Source organism: Anguilla anguilla, chromosome 4 (assembly GCF_013347855.1).
Source record: "Anguilla anguilla isolate fAngAng1 chromosome 4, fAngAng1.pri, whole genome shotgun sequence".
Taxonomy (NCBI): domain Eukaryota; kingdom Metazoa; phylum Chordata; class Actinopteri; order Anguilliformes; family Anguillidae; genus Anguilla; species Anguilla anguilla.
In genome coordinates, this window is record NC_049204.1 from 38,807,964 (window position 1) to 38,829,121 (window position 21,158).

General features: G+C 42.7%; 1 protein-coding gene across 5 annotated transcripts in view; it reads left to right on the top strand.

Annotated features, from left to right (window-relative positions):
* dpp6a (dipeptidyl-peptidase 6a) overlaps positions 1 to 21,158 on the top strand; it is a 269,988-nt gene that overhangs the window by 117,807 nt on the left and 131,023 nt on the right. Inside the window, exon 1 of one of the 5 annotated variants that reach the window (XM_035415607.1) lies at positions 15,025 to 15,340. The exons of the other annotated variants lie outside the window; for them this stretch is intronic. Within the exon in view, the coding sequence (XP_035271498.1) occupies positions 15,284 to 15,340 (57 nt within the window). The 5' untranslated portion in view covers positions 15,025 to 15,283. Of the gene's footprint in view, positions 1 to 15,024; positions 15,341 to 21,158 lie in introns of those variants that run through there. 5 annotated transcript variants of the gene reach the window in all.

Here is a 21,158-nt window from a genome sequence, read left to right on the forward strand (position 1 = left end):
CTCGCCTACAGCTGCCGTTGACTTGATCGTTTCATAAGATGTGTATTTTCTTATTAACAGGTTGTTGGATATTTTCCATTCAGTGGTAAAATTGCACAGAAATTATGGTCATGTGATTGACTTATATTTAGACACTTGTTAATTGCCGAACCTTATTTGTGGTTACCATGTTTATATAATTACCGTATTTAACATTTATGAAAGGCGTTTATGACTGGTTTCTTCTCACAGAGAGCAAGTTTTAATCAAAATTAAATATATACCTGCGCAAAACCAATATGCATATTTTATACTTATATTCCATTAATCTGAAAATAATATCTAGGAGTTTCAGAGAGGAGAAAGGGCATGCAAACTAATGGCTGGAAAAAGAAAGTAAAAAAAGAACGACACTCAAGCATGAAGACGCTACCATGACCGTTTTAAATGAATTGTAATGTTATATCATTGAAGTATAAGGAAGTGGAATAAAGCCAAGCGTTCCCAAAAAGAAGACCAAAGCAATAAAAGAAAAGTTGGGAAAACACTTAAAAAAAAGATCTAGATTTACTGGGCTTTACAACGCAAGAGGCGAATGGAAAAAAAAACTCCACGGCTCCACGCGTCGTGCCTTGTAAGCCCAACATTTTTTTCAGTACATAAGTGTTTCCCCAGCGTTTCTTTTGTTAATATTATATCATTAAAATCTTTGTCACGTCAATACTTTTTAACTATTATATTTTATGTGAACCGTAGGTGTAGAAGTATAGCCTAATGAAACGGATCCACGAAATTAACGTTTTTATTGAAGCTTTTCCTTTGGCAAGAATCTCTCCTTTTCTCTGTCCTCCAATTTTCCGTTTAAAACAACTTTCAATTTCCTGTAATTATAAAAGGAATCATGAAAAATGTGTCTTTTTAGCCTGTACAATGCCTCTGTACGCTTCTTTAGAAAAAGAGAAAGGACAATGCGCAAGCCAGAATATCCACGCCAGACTAGGAAGCAGCTCGCGCTCGCCGTAGCAGGGCAGTGGATAAACACCGGACAAGGAGGGAGAGTTTGAGACGGCATGATTGTCATTGTCTCGTGGCATCTTTCCTGACCTGTTAGGCGCTTGTAGTCCACCTGCAACAACTGCACTGTAAATGTCCTGTTTCCAGACCGGCGGGAAAAAGAAATGGCGACTAGCATATCACATTACTAAGTGTTAGTGTTTTCCTGCACTTTTTCGAATGGAAGCAACTTGCTTGTAAATATCATATAACAAATCGGGTGATAAGAAAAAAAGTAAAAGTAATAACAATCAAGCATTATCACAGCGTCTGCAGCCGAGTTCTGGTAATGGCACACGTTGGCATTTTGATTATGCTATAGATTACATCTAAGCTGCATTTTTGCACTCTGATAGCAATAGCAGTGTTGCAGATATGGAAAGCATTTTTTAGATAAGCCAACGGGCTTTTGTAGAGTTCCACTGACGAACCTGTCAGTCTGTGACCTTAAATTACATAGATATTATTATTATTATTATTATTATTATTTGTTTAGCTGTTTATCTGTCAGGCCTAAAGGGGGCGCAGCGCTGACGTGAGGAGCTTGCTTAGGAATTCCAAAGGATCCCCTGCCATTTGCTCCTGCTCTAAACAATGCAGGCCTTTTTCCTCCTGCTCAATTAAATTTGAATAACGGTTTTGAGACCCACTGCAGCAAGGAGATGCGTGACACCCGCAGGGTGACAGTGAATCTGCTGTCAGTCATCGGCATTGGCATTCTGCCATCATTTGTTTTTGTGTTCGCTTTTTTCTTTTAAAAAAAATCCCATTCTTATTGTTTTAGTTTGAATCGGGCACATCAGGAGGACATTTTCACTCCCGCTGTCCTGTCTGCCGCCGCATTTATCTCACTCAGACAAGGCACTGTGCCTCTAATGATTCTAGGTCAGGAGAAATCCACTTAACATATACCCTGTATCAATGATTGGCCCTAATTTGGCAAATGAAAGCAGAATTCAGGGGAGATTTAATAAGAGAATGCGTATGTACAGAGAACATAGGAAACGAGTGAAAAACTGGCAGTAGTGTGTCATTCGCATAAGTATGCTACTGAGGCCTATTCACCATTTTTGTGAATAGTTGTATTTTTCCATGCATGTAGCTGCAAACCGCTGTTGGACAGATTTGCGGAATGGGCCAGAAAAGCACTTTGTTTTTTCAAAGCTGTCCATTTCCAAGCTACATAGGGTGGTGCTGAAATGCAGTTATTTAGTGAGCTGTCCATTTCCCAGGTACATTGGGTGGTGCTGAAATACAGTTATATAGTGAGCTGTCCATTTCCCAGCTACATAGGGTGGTGCTGAAATGCAGTTATTTAGTGAGCTGTCCATTTCCCAGCTACATAGAGTGGTGCTGAAATGCAGTTATTTAGTGAGCTGTCCATTTCCCAGCTACATATGGTGGTGGTGAAATACGCTGGTTTTGGAGCTGTCCATCTTCCAACACCTTTTGGTGGTGCTCAAATGCTTTGTGACATAACAGTTCCCACATGCATTAGGGAAGTGTTTTTAGCTGTTCTGAATGACACTGATCTGTTTTATGTTTCAGGCACTTTCTAGCAGCCTACTGGCATGGGTGGAGCTGAAATGTTAGTTAAATGACATAGCTGGGGAAGTCTCTTCACAGAGGGTCATTAAAGGTGAACTCTTAACCCCAGAGGGATTGTGCTAATAGTTACTTCTGGTAACACTGATATTGAGGTGTCAATGGAGCCGATGACATTGGTGCAAAATACATTCAATTACAATTGAATTTAGTGCACAATTTGATGAGTGTGACAACGTACACTGTTCGCAGGGTGAGGTATGGTGGGACTGCATTAAGTTGTCATGACAACAATGCTTTAAAAGAAAGTCAAAAACTGAAATACAATTTTTAAAAAACTGTAAAAACAAAATGTGTTCTATAAGGCTGTGAACAGTTAGTATTGAAAAATCTTTCCATCTGTTGTGATCTTTAGGTAAATGTAACCAACCGATTAAGAATGATTTATAAGACATTCTGTATCCTTAACATGGTAAAATGTTCTTGAAAACCTGTCAGTTATGGTCGAGCTAATGGCCATCCATCACTTTGAATGTGTTTCCATTTCAGCTGTGGACAATATTGCCTCCCATGCAGCTGATTTTACACTGGCCGGCTATGAGACTGGCTATGGAAATGGCTATGGGACTGGCTATGAGACTGGGTGTGGGACTGGCTATGGGACTGATTATGGGACTGGCTATTGGAGTGGCTATGGGACTGATTATGAGACTGACTATGAGACTGGCAATGGGACTGGCTATGGGGCTGGCTGTGGTGCTGGCTGTGGTACTGGCTATGGGGCTGGTTGTGGGGCTGGCTGTGGGGCTGGCTGTGGGACTGGCTATGGGGCTGGCTATGGGGCTGGCTATTGGAGTGGCTATGGGACTGATTATGAGACTGACTATGAGACTGGCAATGGGACTGGCTATGGGGCTGGCTGTGGTGCTGGCTGTGGTACTGGCTATGGGGCTGGTTGTGGGGCTGGCTGTGGGGCTGGCTGTGGGACTGGCTATGGGGCTGGCTATGGGGCTGGCTGTGGTACTGGCTATGGGACTGGCTATGGTACTGGCTATGGGACTGGCTATGGGGCTGGCTATGAGACTGGTTATGAGACTGGCTATGGGGCTGGCTATGAGACTGGTTATGAGACTGGTTATGGGGTTGACTATGAGACTGGCTATGGGACTGGCTATGGGACTGGCTATGAGACTGGTTATGGGGTTGACTATGAGACTGGCTATGGGACTGGCTATGAGACTGGTTATGGGGCTGGCTACGAGACTGGCTATGGGACTGGCTATGGGGCTGGCTGTGGTGCTGGCTGTGGGACTGGCTATGGGACTGGCTATGGTACTGGCTATGGGACTGGCTATGGTGCTGGCTATGGTACTGGTTGTGGGACTGGCTATGGGACTGGCTATGAGACTGGCTGTGGGGCTGACTATGGGACTGGCTGTGGGACTGGTGGCTGTGATTTTCTGCTTTGAGGGTCTTTCACAGATCTGGCATAGCCAGGGCTATGTCTTTGATGAGTCACGAAGTTGCCTTCCTCGTGGAAGGCAATAATGCCGGGCACACTTCAGGCTGATTCCCTTTTTGACCAAATAAAAGCCTTACAGTGCAACCCCAAATCAACCAGCATCCGAGGTGATTAGTGCTGCCTGGGCTCTGACTGTGCGCACCCGGCGGTGCGGTCGCAATCTCTCAAGCGCAGCTGGAAGGATTGGATGCTCACCTCACAAGCGTTTCTGTTGGTCCGAAATGAACAATAAAGCCAAAAATGGAAGCCACTCGGGGGATATTCACAGGTGCAGGCCAGCGAACCGCCGTGGTAATTGCAACAGCGCCGCTGACGTAACGTTGAACAATCAGCTTAAGGAACAGATGACACCCGGACACAGTCTGAAAGCAGAGAGTGAAATGTAATTTGGAAAACCATTTCGAAGTTCATTTTCTCTCAGGACATGTCATTCACCGCCACACTACCACTTTGTCTCAGTAACAGTGAGAAGAAGCCTCCTGTTCCTGACCACCTACACACACACACACACACACACTTGCATACTCTTTGTTTGGCACGTTATGTAGCACATGAACATGAATAGCGCATGTTAAGAGGGTGGCAGGGATATTATAATTCTTAAAGTAAGCAAATCTTTATTGCCAAAGAGGTAGTTTGCTTGCCTTCAGTGAATTGAGTTGATCTTATCTCTGAGCCTCATATTGTTATGCAGAAGGAACATGCCCAGTGAGGCACCATGGTGTCGGCAATCCAAATGAAGGCAGTCACGGCGGAATGCTCAGCCCTCCACGTCCACAGATTTTAAGGGGATTTGAAACCGCTGGTCTTTGCATCTCAATTAAACGGGTTTAGTCGAGAGCCAGAGGAGGAGCTAGCGTGCTGTTTTAGCGCAAAGTCCTGATTAGTGTGACCCCTGCTGATTCAAAGAGGGTTTCGCGGCAGAGTTTGTCCAGCAGCTGTCCATCACCCGCAGCTTTCTCTTCAAGTAGATGATATTGCTTTTCAAAAGACTCGTCCACCTTAGGTTTGAAATAATTGGCTGCTGGGCGTAGGGAGCCATTAGTTTGCCTCTGAGGTTGCTAAAGTTGCAGTAAACATAGCTGCTGTTTTCTTTTAAGCGAGAACATGAAATCAATTGGCTGGAGAGAGTCCTTGTGACTGAGGGCTGTGGGTCTTAATGAAATGCCGAGTCATTACTTGATTATTACCGATGCCATTTTATGAAAAATGTTGTCTCGCGAAGGCTAATATGCATGTGCATATATTGATTTGCTGTAAACGCTATAATTAATCTGGCACCTTTCAAGTTAGCCCGGGTTGGCACTGGCCTTGGCCAAGTGTGGAAATAATTAGATAGAAAGAATTGATCATTTTGAAAGCATCCTCCATTTGTTGAATCGGCTTCTGTCAGTCATTGAATCCGTTGCCTCCAAAGGATGCATGGTTTAACAGGACTGCCATCAAGGGCATCTGTCATTCTCTCCCTATTTGTCAACAGAAGAGATTGGAGATTGGTGTGGCGTACACTGTCGCTGATGCTCCAAACCTGCGGCACCATTCATTATGTGATACCGCTTTGATGGCTGCCCCATTCTTCAACGCGGGGGCGGGGATCTGATCCACATCCATCCAATCAACACCCAATGTGATTTATTTACAGCCTACGGGCTTTTCTATTGGCCTGGCACACAACCCATGGATCGGTATTGCTGACCTGTGGGAATTTATTGAAATGGAATCCACAATTGTATTTGTGTGTATGTGCACATGAGTATGTGTGAGTACATGTAAAACAAGACAAGACATGACACAGCAATAACAATAGGCAAACCATTCAAACTTGCATTGTCATTCACATAATCATCATTTCTAGCGCGTAGTAAGGTTAGGCCCCAGTCACGTGAACTTCCTCACTGGGCTCTGTACTGTGACATCTGGAGACTGCATAAAATTGACTCTTATTATTCCCAGCTATGACTGGCTTGAGGCAGTCGCTGATGTTTCATAATTGGCGGACAAAGAAAGTGTTCTCGGTGCCATTGATATCCACGCAATGCAATGATTCTAACTCATTATCAGGACTTGGATTACTGAATGGGGCACAAGAGCTTGTAGCTCATGTATTAAAGTATCGCCACATTTAAGACTATGGTGGCGTGAAGAAAGACTACAACTGTGGTAATAAAGCCATTTGAATATATTTGTATTCTACCATATTGTATTAAACCATTCTGCATACTTAAATAACTGCCGTCTGCATATACATGCATGTAAAGAGAGAACCTAGGTCCGAACAAGGAGTTGTAACAATGTCAGGATGAACTCATAAGTGTGACTTCACAAAATATGTTCCGATGGTTTGTTTGCATGTATTGAAGATCTACACAATACATAATGAAATGTTATCATCCATATGGCATGGTTAACAATTTATATTTGCTTACTACTACACTGGAATTGCTTAAATTTCCCCAATTCCACATTTCATTAATAAGCAGTGTTGGGGAAGCCACTTTGAAAGCATAGCTTTGCAAGCTACCAACTACTTCACACTGGAAGAGGTTGAACGACAGAAAAGCTACCCTAGGGAGAAATCTAGTTTGGTTAACTAAAGCTACTCAGAAAACTTCTTCTTACGAACTTCTTAGTAAAAAAAATGATCAAATTGACAATGTACATGTGATACAAAATTATAACAAAATATAATACAAAAATTCCAGCAAAAAATGCCACTCAATTGAATTTATTTCAAAAAGTGCCCACTTGTTCACAGGTCATACATAAACCAAAAAAATAAAATACCCCACTATTCATGGGAAAGTGCAAGAAATGTCAGCTTTGGTTTTGTATACAATGTCCATCAGTCAGACGCCTGCCTTCCAGAAACTAGAGTCCAGGTGGGGGTATTACACCAAGCAGGATTACTCATTTAGCCAGGTAACTTCTAATATAGAATAGCATGGCATTTATAATGGTCCATAGAATTACCCTCTATATCACTAGATCAACTTTGAATAAAATTGTATGCTGTTACAATATTAACCTTAGGTGGCAAAAGAACAGTAAGCCAACCTCAGCCTAGCCAGACCTTCATTTGAATGATTTTGGCTAAGCTATTCATAGTATTGGACTGATTGCAGACACCTTGGTCAGCAAACACAGGTGATTGTAATCAAATAGTAGGTGATTATCATGAAAGACCGGTCCCATACATTGCGCCATATTGTATGGGTGGAAAAACACATTATGAGAATAGTATGACTAGGGCTGCGTCCGAATAGTCTTTTTTGCTTAGGAAGGTTCCTAACTGAGTGAAATGACCCGGAAGTATCTAAGTGGCAGCCATGATAAGAGCTGGTCGAATTCTCTAAATGCTCTAAAAGGAAAGGTGCTTCAATGCTTCCTTTCTTATCTCCTTTAGCATAGGGCACACTGGACCCTCCTTTATGAAAGGAAAGGAGATAATGCCGTCCCACATTTCCTTGGGGAGCAACATTTAAAGTGATGCACCAATTGGCCGTTCACGGAAACAAACGATCAACATGACTGAGTTGTGTGGTGGTTTGTTAAGCTATTATATGCATAGGCTTATAATCAGATCATAATCAGGATATTAACCATAACACAGAAGTCTGTCTTTCAAGAAAAAAAGATATGAGACGTTTTTAGCCAGATGACGTTTTTAATTCAACATGTTTGAAACTTAAGAATGATGTACAGTAGTAGATTTGTAGGCCTAACATGTTATGCCTATCTTGCATTCAATTTAACAATTATTTTCATACAATCATACTAATTGGGATTCATGTCGATAAATATGAGTAGACAGGAGGGTGAGCGTGAGCAACCATTCTCAATGTGACAACCATTTCGTTTCACTTTTGTGACTGGTAGCCTATATTACTTTTTTATTTCAATTCCAACCTTGGTAATGAAGTAATATTTTTCACTGGGTTGTCCACGTTTATATAGCCTGCATGAAACAACACGGTAAGAAGGCACGGGGCGAAGTATCTAAGATGCGCTTTTAGTCCATCTTCGGAACATTGTAGTTTCACCAGGGCAGACCCACGTCAATAACATCCGCCGTCGCATAATTACGTAGCCTACTGTAGTGTAACTGCAGTCGGATTCTCTTAGCACCGCGGTTGTCTTTTCCTAAGTCCTTATGAATTCTCCTTCACATCTTTCCTTGACCTCATGACGTTTTCCATCGAGGTCAAGTAAAAGTGGTTAGGAAAAGACATAGGACGTAATTTTTTTTGACTATTCGGACGCAGCCTAGGTCAGCTAACATCATATGTTTGATTTATGTCAGCAAACCTGACATTAGCTGGTTAGCGACATGTTTGTTTTTGATAGAACATAATCGTTGTCAGATGAATTAACGCTACAGACTTTATTTAATTAGACTAACATTAACGTTCACTGAATTAGGCTAAATCACTTGTAACATTACAATGTGGCTAACTTATCTGAACTTTGCTAAATTGGCTAGCAAAGTCAATGTTAATAAACTCACCTTTATATGTGTTACATTTGTGTTTGACGTCTTTGCAGTAGAGAATGTATTTACTCTCGGCTTGCATAGCTCACAAGTAAAAACGTAGGTTTTGTCGGTGGAGCTAGTCAGCGTCATGTATTTACTTAAGTATGGCCATGGTGATTCTTCCTCAGGCTGAGATTTGGGAGGTTTATCCATGATGACGCTGTCGCTGTGTGAGCACTGAGCAACGCCCGCACTTTTGCACATGCAGTACACAAAGGTCAGGTGTGTGGTGGTGGCTGCCTGACGAATGCATTGCCTGGGCATGCCTTCACAGCGGTCAGGATGAAAGAAAAAGGGGGCGGGGCTGGTCAAAGGGGGTTCAATTACAGTAGAGAAGCAATAGTAAAATAAAAAAAGAAAATCATTCCTTTCCTTTTATGGTCCAAAATTGTTTGTAGTTTCAGTAGTTAACTACACAAAAAAAGTAATTTAACTACTTGAATCACTATGCAAATATGAATGTAGTTGAACTACTTGCAAGCTACTGCAAAATGTAGTTAAACTACTAGTTTAATTACATGTAGTTCACTACTCCCCGACACTGTTAATAAGATTCCCCTCTATAAAATAAAGGAATTACAAATCCTCACCTGACTAATTTACATCAAGGTGAAAACTGTTTTTTTTACTGTATGGAGAGGAAGAAACCACTCCTAAGCTACTGAGGGGTCTTTTTTGTGCACCTCAGGGATGAATATTTTATGACTTGATGCCACATGTTTGTTTGAAGCAGATGCCCTAAGCCTTGTAGTACTGACTGTACCTGTATGAGGTTTGGTACGTTCCTTAGCACCTTTGGCTCACTCAGAGGAATATCAGTAGACATGGTATAGAGTGCAAGCTCACATCGAATCTGAGAATTGCACAAAAAAACAAGTGAAAATCCCTTTGCCAGATTGGCTGAAGGTGCATGGAAGAACTAAATGGAACATTCCAGCTCTGCTAAGTCACCTGGCATTTGAGCCATGTAGGAATTTCAGTGAGCTTCACAGCAGCAGACCACAGTTCTGTCATCATCCCCAGCAAATAAGCTCCTCTCCTCTCTTCACCATAGTGTTATCCACTTATCCAGGTGGACACTTACTGAAGCAATGCAGGGCAAAAGTACCTCGCTCAAGGCTAAAGGGCATTAGCTTCACCTCTGCCAACAGTGACCTCAAAGACCGAGGCTAGTTAAACTTGCAGGTGAGTTTGACGATCAACGATCATTACATCAGATTGCCACCCTATTGAGTGAACAAGATTTCCCAAAATTTCCACAGCTGTCAAGGATCAAAAATGCAAGTCTGCCATGGTTGGAGAGGCAGAACCAATAATAGCACGTGAAATGGAAAACAGATGCTAATTTTCACATTTCGTATGGACAGTTCACTACCAGACTGCAGTTTTCCATATGCAACATGGCTTGGGTCTGAGATGAATGCCATACGTGTCCCTTGGTGCTGAGCTTTTCCCAGTTTTTCTTCATTTATTTCTAGCTAATTATTTTCACTGTGGGTTGGCCATGTGCAGGATGAGAATGTGCTGAAGTCTCCAGCACTAGGTTCATGAACTCTGCTTATAAATATATGCATGAGCTTTGCGATTTTGATGGATGGGAGAGTTTTGCGGTGCCATTCTACAATTTTGGATTACTTAACATTGTTTTTACCTCCCTTCCCTCACCTCCAAACCTCTGCACATATTCTCTCTCTCTCTCTCTCTCTCTCTCTCTCTCTACCACACACAATCAATTGTTCAAGTCCATTTATATTTACAAGCATGCAGAGGTGGCGCTGATGCACAGTGACAAGAGAATTCAAAAGCCTTGCACTTGGGAAGAAGTCAGATTTCTCAGAACTCATAGTAAGGCAGGCAGTGTTTCTAAAATTAGGCTGGTATTTGAAGGACATTGGTCGGCTCCCTCGTGCTTTGTGTTAAAGTCACATGACCAAGACACCGCAGACCACATCAGGCTCCTGGAATAATTTACTATACAAATGTGGCTTGACCTTAATTACTGGAGGACACTGTGCATTATTAAAATAAGTGTAAGACCCCCAGGAAGGAAGAATAATAGATTAGGTATTAATTAACATTTAGAAGACATAATTTTAGAAGTAACTACTTTCTAAAAAGCTGCTCTGATATGAAAAGAAAAAAAAAGTTCCATAGAATGGCTTGATTGAGCGTATTGCGGAAACAAATTACCTCAGATTTTACGAGCCACAGGAGAAAATAAATGTGACATTAAGTGCTGAGATTTGAAGCCAGTTGAACATGAGAGGCAAGGAAGGAAGTGCACAATGTTAATTTAACACTCAAAGAATATATTATATTTTTATAGGAAATTCAAGACTCTGTAGAGTCACTTTATGGTGTGTTGCCTGATGAAGTCTGTTAAAGACATAGAAACTTGCATTTTTTCTTCATTTGTATGCACATTGTGTTTTGTGTGCACAGGTGTTGGCTTGTGAATATTTTCTTTCTACAATCACAATGAGCTCTTTGCACAGATACACTCTGTCTTTGTTGAATTGATGTGCACCTTCTGTTGGCCATACTGAATATCTGCCCTTTCTTCTTTCTAACACTTTTGTAGCTCATTTTACAGTATTCTATACTTCCCTGATGTCTTGTGAAGATGTCTTGTGAATTCCAAGATATTCACAAGACATCTTGGAAGTGGACCCTTTAATCCCTTTCTCATTTTCCGATTTCATTTTTCGCATTTTCCCTTCTTGCTTCTGATTCTTTATGGCGGGTACATGAAATTGAAACCTCTTGAACTTGACGTGTTTTCCTCTTTTAAGTTTTAAGTCTTTTAAGTGTGTCAGTGGCAGTAGACAACACTCCCCACAACTTCTTGGTGCACTAAAACCCCTCTAATGGAGCTAAACTTGTATGAGCTACCCACTCCCCCTCCCCTCCATCCCTCTCACCCCCGATAATTTATTTGGCAGTCAGACTCCATGTTTATCTTGCAAAGCCATCTGGGATACTGCATCTTCAGCAACTCAGGGGAATGGGTTATTGTAAGATGTAATAGAAGGCTGGTAATCCACTCTAAAATGGTCAGTTATTCAAACTACACAGAACTGGCCGTGAATTTGTCAAACGTGTTAGAAAGCAGAGGTTCTGTAAGATTTACCTTGATTGCAGCAGCTTCAAATCTCTTGGTTTATCCTGCAGTCATTCAATGCCAGTATTCATCTCGATGCTGTAGTACAACCACCAGTCAAAACAGGTCACTAACCACTCTTCATTATCATTAATAATAAGAATTATAGTTTATTTGTCTACTGCTATTTTCTAGCATTGATTTTTAATCAATCCTACTGGTTGCTGCCAGGATCAGGTTCAAAGTCTTGACCCTCGCCTACACTGCAGCCAACAGGACAGCCCCCGCCACTTACAGGACATGATTCAATCTTAGACAAGTTTGACCACTCTGCTGTGTGGCAGCAGGGTGACTTGCACCCCCTGCCATCCGGGTGAATGGTTCTCACTTGTCCCTACCACTGAGCTTCCCCACCCTAGCTCCCCAGTAGTGGAATGAACTCCCTGTCCCTCTACAACCAGTCAGTCATTGCCCACCTTCCGCTGTGGCCTGAAGACGCATCTCTTCAGACTATATCTGGACTAACTGTCACCACTCTGCTGGGCACTTCCAATCTAGGATCACTTGAATCCTTCCACTTTGTTTCTGTAGCACTTTCGTGTTACACATGTACATCTTGTACCACTTTCATAATACATGTACCTCCATCCAGCACGTATACTGCACTTGTACAGTTATCTTGATGTTGTACCTTTTTGTCATGCCCCCTAGTTTGATTTTACATTACTCAATGAACTAGCCTACTGGGACCTAGCCTATGCTTACTATGTGAACTGGATTTAGTGTGTTCATGCCTATGAATACCTGTTACATAATGAGTATTTCAGAGTATGTTTTGTAGTTTTTTCCCTTTCCTATAATATGCACTTATTGTACGTCACTTTGAATAAAAGTGTCTACTAAATGTAATGTAATGTAATCATGTACATTTCTGAGTGTAAATAGAAAGATTTCCAATGTATGCAATGATTAGCACCGGTGTTTGAAGTTTCTTTATGGAAATGTGTCCTATTTAAACCAGACCATTGGATTAAGACATACAGTAAAGGTGTTTCTGGCCACTCTGCAGGTTGTCTCTATAGAGGGTATGCACATGACGTCACAGTAAGTGGAAGTCACTATGGTTACACCCACTGAGTGGCAGAAAGACTACTGAGTGGCAGCGTTAGCGTTCAGCTTGAATGCCGCGAGAACACAAAAAACACCATCTAAAATGGGAAAGAGCTGTTGTGCAATTGACTGTACAAATAGATTGAACAAGAAATTGGAGCTATCTTTTTACAGACTGCCGAAATCTAATGAAAAGAGAAGCAAATGGATCGCTGCAATTCGCAGAAACGACTCGAATCCAGGCACCGAAACGTGGATTTGTGGTTGTCATTTTGTGTCAGGTATGTTGGATTTTTGGGTAAAGACAGCCATGTCGCAGCATGTTTTGCCACTCAGTCCCGACTGAGGGGGCGAATTCCGGTGGGAAAGTGACGTCAATGCATACGCTCTATAGGTATGCAAGACCAATGCATTCCTTTTTTTTTGCCATTTCCCAGTTTCTCCCCAATTGTAGTTGTTATACCAGTTTCCCATGTGAATCACGGTCCCGGTCGATGCGCTATCCTCTGTTGGTCTGGGGAGGATGTAGACTACCACATGTCTCCTCTGATACATGTGGAGTCGCCAGACGCTTCTTTTCACCTGACAGCGAGGACTTTCCCTGGGAGAGCGTAACGCGTGCTATCTCCCCCAGATCCCCTCCCTGCTGAACAGGCGCCCCGACCAACCAGTAGGAGTCGCTAATGCAATGATCAGGACTCATACCCTCACCGGCTTCCCACCCGCGAACACTGCCAATTGTGCTCATAGGAACGTCTGATCAAGCCAGAAATACCGTTGCCGGGGATTGAACCCGAGTCTCTGCGGTCGTAGGCGAGTGCTTATACCTCTACACTACCCAGACGGCCCCAGACTAATGCATTCTTTCTGGAAAGTCTTAATTCCATCTGAGCTAGTACAAACATTTTAGTAACTGTAATGTTGCATGATGTGGTAAATGCAAATATTGTATTAAAGGCATACTATGCAGCATGTTTTAGCCTTGCTGTGGTCCTGTTTACAACCAAAGAAGTCTCCTCCTCCGTCCTCAACCCTGCCCACTTACCCCCAAGTTCCCAACCGAGTCACTGACAAACAATTTGAAAACTGGACATTCCAGTCACAAAACCTAGCTGGATAGCCAGAGGTAATGTTACTTCCAGGTCCAACAGAAAACAGGCAACTCCACATCGCTTTTCATCCCATTGGTGAACTTCAGCTGACACCACCGATGAAAAGCAATTCCTAGGTTAACTCTTCATTGAACGAGCCCTTTCGGCTTTGTCTTTTTGCTTCGCTATATCTTGGTCATTTCAGAAGCTAGCTAGCTATCAGAAAACCACAAATTTGATCTCAAACCACAGGCTCTGTGGCCACTCCCACCCCTACCCACACAGAAAAGAGTGCCACACCCAGAAATGTCCCGAACACATTTTAGAATAACAAATACAGGTAAAGGTTTACAAATTCTGTGAAAGTGTGGACATACAGAAATTGCCAGTGCATTATTGATATGCCTTAGCCTGGTTATTTTATTATTATATTTTCTAGGAAAAAATCATGCATAGTATGCCTTTAACATTTTCATAGTTTAACTACCCCCATCTACAGCTTCCCAGACACATTGTAAACAAGCAATAAATGGTATATAACCTTCAGAGAGCATGTACTATTGCATAATAGCTTTAAATATGAAATTCTACATATTGCATTTGGCTACCTTTAAACTCTTACCCACCTTCCGATAAGAAATGTCAATAAACCTGTCATCTTGAGGCACAGGCTGAAAGCTTCTCAGTGATTTCCACCATGCAGCAATCAAAGTAGAACCCTGAAAAAAAGCAAAAAAAAAAAACATTGCAATTGACAACGGACTGCCCGGTTCTCCTCATGATTGCAACATTGAGGTTTTTTCTTCTTTTCTTGAGGCTGGCAAGGCAAGACAACCTGATGATTCCTAATGAACTCTTGGCCCCGCTGCCAAAAAAGCAACAGCGAGGAATTCCTGTTGAATTTTGCAGTTTTGATTTCTTGTATGTGTGTGTGTGTGTGTGTGTGTGTGTGTGTGTGGGGGGGGGGGGGGTCTTTAAAAGATGGTGGGTGCGGGTGGCCGTCTCCCATAGCAGTTTCCCAGTAATGGTTGCCAGGCAGTTATCACAGTAGTGGTGACGATTACAGCGTCTCTCTCTCTCTCTCTCTCTCTCTCTCTCTCTCTATCACGGTCGCGCTCGTTTCCTCTCCAATTCAGAGGCAGAGCATCAATCCCTTCATCTACGTGTTCACTGTTAAGACTCGTATTTTTTATTAGGCTTTTACGTCCTCCCCCTTTATTTCTCTCTCGCGCTTATTTCAGTGCCGTTTCCGACTGAAATTGAAGGTCTATTACTAGACTGGCTCCAGTCTGTTTGGTAAAGCACCTGATTTTTTGTGGTGAGAAACGGTGGTCTGTGAGCTGTAGGTGACCATGACTACAGCAAAGGAGCAAAATGCACCAACAAAAACGGCTCAACAGCAAGAACAGGTAGTGCTGCGCTTACTATTATTATTTCTAACTTAAATGCTTTGTTTGATGTTACATGCATTTCATGAGTTTACGTACTTCATACTGCCAGGTTTACGAAAAAACATCCAGAAAACGTGTAATATCTATGTTGAATTGTCTTTTTTGATTTTACTTAATGAAGTACTCCATGTTTTTATTTTAATAGATAATACATTTGTGGCGTTTGATTTCGTTTATTCTCATTGAAGGAAGCAGTATGTTCAAGACCTTTAAAACTTGAATTTCAAACTGACTACTACAGCATCACTATTGTCAATCGCCCCATAATTCAAGGTAACCGCGTCTTTTGACACAGAAGCCAGGAGCACGCGTTACGTTACACATCTGTATTGTTAAGTTGCCACAACTCTTTCTCTTATGATTTAACAGATGAGCTGCGGTGTTTAATACTTAACGGCGCTCAGATCTGAAATAAATGGTAGGCAATACGGTTGTTAAAAAAAGCCAGATATCCCTCAGGAACGACTGCATGCCTTCGCTGTTCTGCTATAGCATACCTTCTAAACGCTGTAGGCTACTCCTTCCAAAAAGTAGATGGTCAGCGATCACGAAAAAGGAGGATGCATTTTCCCCCACATAATTATCGCGTAACGGTAGCCTATTTGTCGTACGTTGACACGGAGACATGTTTCCAAAGGTCATTGGGACCTACGTGCGTAAGTGTGGATTCTATTAGTTGCAAGCACCGTTTGCAGAAGCAATGCGGAAAATTGTGTTCTCCTGTCCTGTTGACTCTTTTCAGTTTATTATTTTTTCCTGAACAAAGGCAATGTACATATTTTCTTAATAAATTGCGCTTTTCTTGAAAAGTTTGTCCTGAGCCGCATTATACTGAAAATAGTTATTTGCTAATCACTGTAATCTGTACTTTTCCTAGACTGACAAATTCATGAATACACAGCGCCTCAAGCTAACCGAACTCCATTGCGATCTAACAAACGGGCTGTCTTGTCTAATTAGAATGTAAGAATATGAAGACTTACCAATACATTTTCACCTGCACGTTTTATTTAAAAAAATATTTTTTCAAATATGTCGTCATGTTTACTGTTTAGTGCAATTATCTAGTCCACGTTGAACTAGTCAGCTCTGTTCCATATAGCTCAACTGTTAGCGTGATCAAGTCTTAGTTTTGGGTAATCACCGATGTTCGATTGTTTTCTAGCAAGTGAAGACTCCCGTCGTTCCATTTTACCTGCTACAGTCTCCCATCCTCGCCTACCTGTATGCATGTTTTGTGTATTATCTGTATTTTATTAGCGCCACACTTCCACACATGCATATTGAATATTTGATACTTGATATTTACAGTGGAATAATGCAGCTCCCGGAATAATTCAATTTATCCATCCATGTTTTCACTGTTAAGAAAATAAGGACATGTCCTACTTCCGCATGTCTGATCAAACTCGAAGATGCACGTGTGTCAAATAGTGGAAAACAATGTGAAAGGTTAATGGGAGAATTGGAAATGAATATTTCAGTGTTGCTTTTCACATTAACTCGTATGTAGACATCCACGTAGTTCATATGCATACATTTTCTTCCCTTCCCTTCTTCCAGTGGGCAGCTGGAGAAAGCGGTGGGCGTTCCCTTTAAGAATCTTTTGAAGTATATTCTGGTGTAAGCAAAGTGGGAGCTGAAGCCTGCTTTTCTGGTAGTCAGGTCTGACGAAAGCTATTCAACTCAAATTTTAGACATTACAAATAGATCACCAACCTCCTGCCGGTGCATTTTTCATCAACTGAATTAAAAATATCTTGTGGATTGTACATTATTCCTTATTTCTTAATTTCCACTATTTGGAGGCATTTTCATGTGTGAAGATCTGGCTCCCGTGGAAGGGCAAAAAGTCTCCCCTTTGAATCCTTTTGTCATCCCCTATACCAGCTCAGTCTCCCTCTCCAGGCACCATAGCTTCAACATGGCGACAGTATGGAGGCCATTATATCGAGAGTTTCCGTGGCCTTCTGAACTAGCCAATTACTGAAGGATATGGGCATTGTTTATTGTTAAATGTGTAGGCAGGAAATGGACAGAGGCATGGCCGCACAGCACCAATCCAAGCAGCTGTGGAAAAAATCAACTCATAATCACTGATTACATTACAAGGACAGGATTGTGTGCGTGTGTGTGTGTGTGTGAGAGAGAGAGAGAGAGAGAGAGAGATTGATTATATGACAATATGTTGTATGGGACTGTGAGATGTCAGATGAGTTGTGCGTGTGCATGTATTTGTGAGACTGCATGTGTGTTTGTGTGTATGCATATGAAAGAGTCTGTATTTTTGCAAAAATGCATTGCTCTTCTCACAAAAAACAGAAACATTTTTTAAGATTATGGGGAAAATATTCAAAATGTATTTGCTTTGTGGTAGAAACAATGGCAATTTATTACCTGGCATTTTCATTCACGATATATATTTCTTCTTCACAAAGTAAAGTATTACTAAAAAACATTTACAAAAATTGACATTGGAAACATGGGTCTTAAAGCTTTCCTTGAGTGGAGATTTCTCCAGGCCTAAGTGCTTAAAAGTCAGTTCATACTGTTTTAAAACATGGAAGGACCTGTTGTACAAAATGACTATGTCCCCTCCAACTAAACAGTACTTAATCATGCATAAGCATCATTCTTGAAAATGCCTTGACCATTTCTAATAAAATTACCTGGTTTCTTTAGAAAGTGCTGGCCTTTTCCTGTTTTTTTTTGTATTTGTGCTATTCGTCCTGTTCTTCTACTTATCCCCCTATTTCACAGGGATTAATCTTGATTGCCTTTGAAGGGGTCAGAGAATATTTTTTCAGTTTTTTCCTGCATTGGGTAAAACCTTTTTTTTTCACTGATTTACAGTGTGAAATGCCCTGTGGCAGCCTGATTTTAAATGGTGCGCTACTCAGGGTTACTGCTCTCTTTGAAAAGCATTTAAACTTCTCAAATTCAGTACAACGTTGCTGACAGATGTACAGTGAAGTGCTTGAATTATTTTTGCTGATACATTTTCATGCTTAATCTTGAAAGGTGTCACACCAACATGTTATGCAAATTATACCCATAGAAACATACACTGGATTACAATCTAAATCCTACCAAAAATGGCCGGTTAGTAAGTCTATTTTTTCTTTAACACTGCTTTACCTTTTTTACGACCGTTTTTGCTGTACAAAATTCTTAGTCTTACTTATTGCAAAGTCCTCTGTAAATTCAGGAGCGTGTGAACAAAACACCTTCAAAGCCTCCTTTTGTTAGGCACCTAGCTGAGTTTTGCGGCCACTGCAAAGTTGGTTCAGGTCGACTGCCAGCTTCCCATTTACTGGAGGAGTCACTGCTACACAATGAGAAAAAGACAGTCCTGCTGAATGGAACTCTCCCTCCCTGGGCAACCCTGTGGTTGATCATGCACTGTCCTGCAGATTCATTTGAAAGGCATTCCCATTTAGTGCCCTATCGACTTCCTTACCCTGTTAGGGGAGCTTGCTCAAAGTGTACTTTTTGTCTGTTAGAAGTGATCTCCCTAAATGTGTGCCATTCAGATGAGAGACCTTTGAAGTCAAACAAATAAATGAAATAAAACTATGAATGAAAGCAAGTGAACGGCTTGTCATTCCTGAAACTCTCTAATTGGTCCCTCTTCTGCCGCTGGGGTATTTTATCAGCACAGAATTTTCTGTACTTCATTCAGTTCTCAATCATTAGGTTCATTCAACTGCGTTATTACAAAAATAACTGAACTGCAGATGAAACTCTGGTGAGGGGGTGGGGGCACCTGATGTGAGTCGGCCTGATTTTCTTAAAAGAATGGAAGGAAAACAGGTGGCACTGTGCTGTCAGGTAGGCAGCAGGTCTGTGCAAGCACTTTGTTGCCGCTGGGTGCACAGAGCATGGTGTGATGTCATAAGGGAAGAGTGGCATGTGCCGGACAATGTGTGATGTCATAATAGAAGTGTGGCCTGTGCCAGCCATAATGTGATGTCATAATGGAAGTGTGGCATGTGGCCAGGCAAAAAGTGATGTCATAATGGAAGAGTGGCATGTGCCAGCCATAACGTGATGTCATAATGGAAGAGTGGCATGTGCCAGGCACATTGTGATGTCATAATGGAAGAGTGCCATGTGGCGGGTGCACTTTCACCCTACCCGGCCACTGTGCCTCCGGCTTGCAGCAGCCGGCGCCGCCTGCAGTTTGGCAGCCGGTGTTTTGTATTCCAGGACGTTGCTGCGGCCTCAGGCTTATTTAGCTGCAGTATGATTTTTACCAGCTCAGCAAGCTCGCTTCCTTGTTCTCCTGATAAGGGCTAAGGCCCGAGCGGGGATTCGAGGGTAAAGAGGAGCTCCCCGTTTCTCAGAATAGGAATGAGCGTTATTTTTGCGAGTGGCGGGAGAAAGCGGAAAGTTTGAGATTCCATCAGAAATCGCAATTTGCCGTCTCTCGGATCATTTTGTCATTCTCGTCTCTTTTCAGCGCTTGTTATTGGCAGCCAAAGCGAGACTCGGCTCTCTTGGGCATACGAGAGAGACGGCGGATTGGAGTCCATCAAAGGTGTAAGACCTCATGCTGCGTTTCTGTTTTGCAGGGCCCCTCACGAGAGCTCGGAGACAAACGCGTTCTCTCCGCGTGTCCCACGGCAGCGAGGCAGAGCAGTGCACGGTTATGAATATTTAACGTAAGGCGCACCTCTCTCTCTCCCCAACCCCACCCGCCCCCCGCAGAGGTATACAAACAAAAGAGCAATTTGGCATTCCGCCAGTAGTTGCATCTGGAAGAGCTCACCATCAGTTACGAGGTCCGGGGGCGGGGCGGGATGGGACGAGATGGGTCGGGAAGTTAGCCAGAGATAGGAGACATCCTGGAGTTTACATTCATCCATGGGGTGAAGCTGCTGGGGATCGGTTCAATTAAGGCAGTGCTAACCAACCCTGTTCCTGGAGATCCTGTATGTTTTCACTCTAACCTAACAAAGTACACCTCATTCAACAGCTAGAGATTTTGTTCTGCTGCTAATTAGTAGAATCTGGTGTGCCTAATTAGGGTTGACATGAAAACCTACAGGATGGTAGATCTCCAGGAACAGGGTTGGTTACCACTCAGTTAGGGGAAGGTCAGCGTCTAATGTCGGGTGTGAAGCAGGTTTATCTCTGGCTTTTTTCTTTCCCATTTCGGCGGTTGGCAGCTCTGGGGATTGTAGTTCATTGTGAACTGCGCTCGCAATTGCGCTCTCTTGGACCGCGTGCATGCATTGGCAAACCTGGAATGGGTTGGCTGAGCCGCCCCTTTTGGCCCCAGAGGGGAGGCCGGACCGATCGTTTTAGCGCTCTCTTTCTTTCTGAAACATTTCTCTACAGGGATGCTGGCAGGCAGCTTACTGAAGAAAAAAGTAGTTACGCAATGACTCATTAGTCAAATGCGTGCGTGTAAAAATAGTCCCGCAAGACTCCTCGGCATTCTCTCGGCTCACGCCTCCGCGGCTCGTGCTGTGCGCGTGTCTAATCACACACCCTGTGGCTGCGCTTCTGTGCACACACCCCCCCACCCCCCCGGCACTGCAACCGTCTGTCTGTCTGTGCAGGACAGGAGCTGTTGTTCCCCTCCATGGGGGCTGTGTGGACCTCTGTCAGCTTTCCAAACAGAAGCCTGCGGTGACGCGACCCAGCGGGTCTCTGGAGGAGCCGAGTCGTGCTTCTGCCTGTGTGCCCAGTTGGCATCACAGTGGTAACTAGAAGAGTGCGCCCAGTAGAGTGCAGATCTCTGCCAGGCGTGTTAGCTTTGCTGATGCAA